Consider the following 6,000-nt stretch of genomic DNA (forward strand, 5'->3'; position numbering starts at 1 on the left):
AGATTTTATTGTATCAAAAGTCAAAACTGAGGGATATAGTGTACAGCATGGTGACTGTAGTTAACAGGACTGTAGTCTATATTTGAAAGTTACTAAGAAGCAGATCGTAAAAGTTCTCATTACAAGAAAAACAATTGCTAACTATGTGTGGTGACGGATGTTAACTAGACTTATTGTGGTGATCATTTTGCAATATATACATGTATCAAATAATTGCATATACACCTGAAAGTAACATAATGTTATGTGTCAATTATATATATTTTTAAAAAAACAACTTCTACTTAACCAAAGACACTATACACCAAGTTAAAAGACAAGCACAGATAGACCAAAAATATAAGCAGCAAACAGAGAATGAGAGTCCAGGAAACATCAATAGCTTTTGCAAGCCTGTTAGAAAAAGACCAATAATGCATAGAAAGATGGGCAAAATAAAAGAGAGGCTAACTCACAGAAAGTGAGATCCAAATGGTCAATTAACATAAGAAAAAATGCTCTGAAGCAATTAGGGGACTGCAAATTAGTCCAAGGAAGTCCCACTTTTCTTCTGTAGGATTGGAAATGCTCAACGAACATTTCAAGGCACCTGAAGAAAGAGGCATCTCGGACACAGCTGCTGGATACAACTTAGCAATACCACATGAAATTCAAAATGTGCTCATCGTGTCCCGCAGAACCCCACATCTGAGCACATGCCCCACAGAGAAGGGCAGGTACAAATGCCCCGGGAGGAACATGCGGAATGCTGACTCCAGCGCGCCCCCCAGTGGAGCAGGTCTGAGAATGACCTCCACGGCCATTAGCCCCAGAAAGGCTAAAACAGTGGAATATTCTACAGCAATTAGAAAGAATCTATTAACCCAGATAAATCTCCAAGATACACTGTTGAATGAAAACAAGATGTTTCAGAACAAGACGTGCTGTTTTCAGATGCCATTTCTTTAAAAGACTTACTGGAAGGAATTCTGAACATTCCCACTGGGACAGACCCACGTGCACATGTCAGGACAGTCTGGTGGGCAAACTCTAAGTGGTAACGGGTTACCTCTGGGTACGGAGGAAGGAGAGGGGACAGGAATAGGGTTCCAAGAAGGTATTAGCCTTGTCTGCAGTGTATTCACTTCTTACTTGGAGAAAGTATTCAGGAAACATTTATCGTAATTATATACATACCCCCCCCCCCAAAAAAAATCCCATCACCTAAATAGAACATGTTATGCATTCACCAGACAAATCTCATGGACAGCCAACTATAGGCCAGGTCTGGTCTCAAGTCTGAGAATCACTCATTTCCCTTAAAACAAAAATGGAGCAAGCAATTTCATCAGCCAAGTTCACCAGCAGACAGCAATCCTTACAGTAATGGGGGGGGGGGGCAGATGCACGTACGTGAGGGACAAGTAATAAGAAAAATGCCCCAAGCACCTGGCCAGGTGACTCACAGCCATCTACTCTGCCTGGACTTGTCAGGAGAGGAGGCTAAGATCAGCAGGGTGACCCCAGACCCACAGAGGATTTGCAGGTCGGGTAAGCAGGAGTATGGGTCCTGCACTGTGGAGGCGCAGCTGGAAATATGTGAGGTTGGTGATGCCTGGCACCTGCTCTCTGACTTCTCCTGGCATCACCCTGGTTTTCTTTGGGGGAAGGGTCTCAAGCCGGGGCTATGGGGCCTCAGCAGTCCAGCTCCCTCTATTCCCAGGCCACAGTGACGGGTTCAAAGATGGGCAGTGTGACTCAGCCAAGACGGGGACAGACAAGAGGATGCTAGCTGGAGCTACCGAGGCTGCCTGAGCTGACAGTTTGCTTCCAAAGGTCTAGTAACTTGCTACCCGAAAATCCCACTAGGCCCAGCTGGTTGTCATCACAATTTCAGAACTGGGCAGCTCAGACCCGATATGGGTCTTCAGAGCCACTGCCCTCAGGGAGCCAGGCCCAGCCCTGAGCTGAGCCAGGGACACAGGCGTCTCTTTTCCAACCGCCTCTCGCAGCCCCCAAAGCCACAACTTTTAATGAGCATCAGCTGAGATATGTCATGATATCATTGATCATGCCTTTCCCTTCAAAAATTTTTTTTAAAAAAGAAAAAAAAAAAAACTCATTTGGTGCAGAAATATCCCAGCACGAGTCAGAGCTTCCAATGAGAAGTCGAAGTCTGGAAGAATGGCTGCCGGCTAATTTGTTCCTAAATTAAAGCAGCCCCGCCACAGAAATAGCACACTGTCCCTCCACGGCCGGGAGGCAGACCCACCCAAAGCAAGCTCCAGCAAGTGGCACACAAGTCAGGGACCCAGGCTCGGAAGGCGGCTGGGCAAGTCCTCCCGGACACGGACACAGGCCGAGAGAGCTCAGGGGGCCCCACCAAGGTCCAGCTGTTAGAATGCTCAGAGTTGTGAGCACACAGCAGGGCTTTGACCCTGGGTCCCTGGGCCCTGGCTCCAAACCAACATTCGGTATATGGCCTCGGGTCTCATCTGAAGCCACACTGAGAAACAATATGCTACCCAGAAACTCAGCCCCTCTCTGCATCAGCCTTCTCCAGTGACCTCCTCCTTGAGGAGCGACACCCTGTGGACCTCCGAGGGAGGCTCCAGGCTGACCACTGCCCTGAGCTCCAGGCTTAGATGGGCCATGCCTTAGGGCAGGGGTCCCCAAACTACGGCCCGCGGGCCACATGCAGCCCCCTGAGGCCATTTATCTGGTCCCCACCGCACTTCCGGAAGGGGCACCTCTTTCATTGGTGGTCAGTGAGAGGAGCATAGTTCCCATTGAAATACTGGTCAGTTTGTTGATTTAAATTTACTTGTTCTTTATTTTAAATATTGTATTTGTCCCCGTTTTGTTTTTTTTACTTTAAAATAAGATATGTGCAGTGTGAATAGGGATTTGTTCATAGTTTTTTTATAGTCTGGCCCTCCAACGGTCTGAGGGACAGTGAACTGGCCCCCTGTGTAAAAAGTTTGGGACCCCTGCCTTAGGGTGTCAACAGGCCTCTCCAAATTGGCACAGCCTCCTCCCTCTAACTCTTCTCCCCACAACCAGCCTTCCTCCTCCTCCGCCACGCCTTCTCCCCAGGTGCCTGGACACAGAACCCATCGGCCTCCTGGCTCAGCCACCTAAACCTCCCCATGCCCACTCTGTCCTCTGAGCAGCAGGCCTCTTCTTTCCCACCCAGCGCCTGTTGCCACAGGACAGCCAGAATGAGCTTCCTCTCACAGGCAGCAGGTCCGGCAATTCTTCAGGCTGAATTCTGCCAATGGCCTCAGACTGCACACAGGAAATGCCCAGAGCTCACCCGGCAGCCCAGGGCCCGCCCGTTCATCTCCCCTTGCACACCCATCTGCAGCTTGCTGACCCTCCCTGCTCCCCAATTCCACCAAGCCTTTTCCCATCTCAGGGCCTCTGCCCCTGCTCCTCCTCCTGCTGGAATGCCCTCACCCTCCACCCTCACATGGCTCCCTGCTTCTCCCCACTCGAATCTGCAGCCAAACATCTGTCTCTGCCAAGCCTAGCTGAGCAGCTCACACCCTCAGTCTCTAACTGCCCGTCTTCCTCTTATCTTCTTTCCAACATTTCTCTGCAGAGATTATCTTTTTGTTTTGTTTTATTGGCTTCCAGTCAGTGGTCTTTTCTCCCAGCACTGGAGTAAAAGCTCCCTGAGGCCAGGACGTGGACCGCCTTGCTCCGGATGATGTCCGGGCATCTAGGTCAGCAATTGCCCCGTTTCCAGTGATTAATAAACATCAGCTGACCTGCTGCCTAAATGGCCACTTTCTCTGTGGCCAAAGTGGGTTAGCTGTGGCACAGCCAGCCGTCCTTCACAGCCTGGACAGCAGTCACAGAACTATTTTAAAAACACCCAACAGTTGAAAGGAGAGTGTGCAGGCGTTGCATAACGTCCGCGGGCAGACCACACACTTGCGATGGCGCTGAATGCCCCTCTGAGCTGCTGAAGGTCAGCTCATGAAATGTCTTCTCAAAACCCAGCCCCGATACTCCCGGCTGCAAAGTCAGTACCCAAGCATTGCAGGGGAGAGGAAGCAGCAGTCCTGCGCACCCACTGCGTGTGGGCTCTGGTGAGGAAGCTTTTGTCCCCAGCAGAGGGTGTGTGCCCTAGTGTCACCGCTGTACCCCAGAGTCCAGCACAAGGTCTCACAAGTAGTGGGGGCAACAGAAGGGCTGTCCATCCTCTGTGCTGGGCTCCCAGTACTCCACGCACAAGTGGCCAGGAGCTTCACCAGCAGCGTTGCACCCTCAGAGCACCACCTGGGGCCTGGCACACGGCAGGCTCTCAATGACACCTGCTGGTCCCAATAACCCTAGAGTCCGTCCCTCCCTTGCCTACCCTGTGACTCCATATATCACAGTTTCCCATCCTCCACATTCTGACATAGACGAGATCATTCTTTTCCTTTTTTCTCAGGGGCAGGGGGAGAGCTTGGGTATATCAGGATGTCCAGCTGCCTCGCTGGCTCCTCCCCCCCAGATGCCAGCACTAACTGGGGGGTAAGAAGTAAAGAAACAAAACTGGGAGGAGGGGCAGGCAGATTCACTCCCGTTAGGGGCCACTGATAAGAACCACTGACTGTGTAAACCAGAGTTTCCAGACTGGCCAGATCCAGAACCAGCCGGGGGCACTGGGTAGAAATATAGATTCCAGGAAGTGAAGGGGCAGGCAGGGGTGAGGTGAGGCCTCAGGCAGGCAGGGGGGGAGGCCTCAGGAGCTGTTGGTACTAAGTGCTCCCTGGAGATCCTTACCGGGGCCAGCCTGAAAACACCAGCCTAACCCTCCTCACCCCACCAGGGTTCAGTCCGCGGCTCATCAACTACAGGGTGGAGCGAAAGTCAGTTTACAGCTGTTCTTATGGAAAACAATCTAATAATTAATAAATAATAATACAAGAATAAACTGTTTCATGTACTCACAACTGTAAACCTACTTGCCCCAACCTGCCAGGAGACCTCAGCTCCCTCCAGCTCCCAGCTCCCCTTCCTTGGGCCAAGTGGGCCCTCACCATTTTCCAGCTTCCTCGGCCTCTCTCCTGAGATCCTGTCGCTTTAACTGCGGCTGGACCTGCTCCAGGACCAGGTGTCTGCCTGCAGGGGCCCTGGCACTCCTGCCCTGCACAGGTGGAGGCCCGCTTGACCGAATACGTGCGAACTCCCACTGGGTAGCAACCTGGGCTTGCGTGATCCCAACTGCTGCCTCGAGACTCAAGTGTAAGCTCACTCCCATCTTACAGATGTGGAAACTGAGGCTCAGAGAAGCCAAGTGCCCTGTGCACGAATCATGCAGTGAGCAGAGGAGGGTTCCAAACTCAGGACCGCCCACCCTCCGGACCACTGCGCGCACTGTCCTTGTCTGGGGCCAGAGTCGTCCGTTGAGGCTGCAGGGGCAGCCGGAGCCAGCAGGCGCCACCTCTGTGCTGGGGGAGCAGCAGGCATCCTGGCCACCCCGCAGCGGCCCAGGGCAGGGCGCGGGCTGCCCACGGCGTCGCTTACCTTGCTCCGGGCCTCGGGCGGCGGCGGTGGCAGCGTCCTGGACCCCGAAAGCGCGTAGCAGCGAGCGCACCGGCGCCGGCCAGCGGGCGCGCCCCCCGCCCCGGCCGCGCATCTCGCCGGAGGCCGCTCGGGGCTGCGTCCGCCTGGCGGTTCTGCGCCGACCGGAGCCAGGGGCTGCGGGAGGCGGTGGCGGGGGCGGGGGCGCGGGGCCCCGGGCTGCGGGAAGCGCTGGCCCGGAGGGGCGGGGCGGGGGCGGGGCCGCCTCGCGAGGCCAGCCCCCGCGTCGGGCGGGCGGAGACACGGAGGGCACCGCCTTGACCTTGATCTCCCGGGACCCGGCCCCGCGCCGCAGCCTGGGATGAAGGACCTCAGTGCCCGGGACTCCCTGAAACGTTAAAGGGGCAGCCGGGCAGGAGAGGAAGCCGCCGCCGGTTGATCCCGTTGTAAAGAGGCTGCCGAGTTAGAGCCTCTATGGGACCCTGAGCGAGTCGCTTGGCC

General features: G+C 54.2%; 1 protein-coding gene across 1 annotated transcript in view; it reads right to left on the minus strand.

Moving 5' to 3' along the window:
• The window catches only part of PHACTR3 (phosphatase and actin regulator 3), a 165,085-nt gene extending 159,447 nt beyond the window's left edge, over positions 1 to 5,638 (minus strand). The window contains exon 1 of the mRNA XM_066387333.1: positions 5,503 to 5,638. Within this exon, the coding sequence (XP_066243430.1) occupies positions 5,503 to 5,614 (112 nt within the window). The 5' untranslated portion in view covers positions 5,615 to 5,638. The remainder of the gene's footprint in view (positions 1 to 5,502) is intronic.
• Between the last annotated feature and the right edge of the window lie 362 nt (positions 5,639 to 6,000).

Source organism: Saccopteryx leptura, chromosome 5 (assembly GCF_036850995.1).
Source record: "Saccopteryx leptura isolate mSacLep1 chromosome 5, mSacLep1_pri_phased_curated, whole genome shotgun sequence".
Classification (NCBI taxonomy): Eukaryota; Metazoa; Chordata; class Mammalia; order Chiroptera; family Emballonuridae; genus Saccopteryx; species Saccopteryx leptura.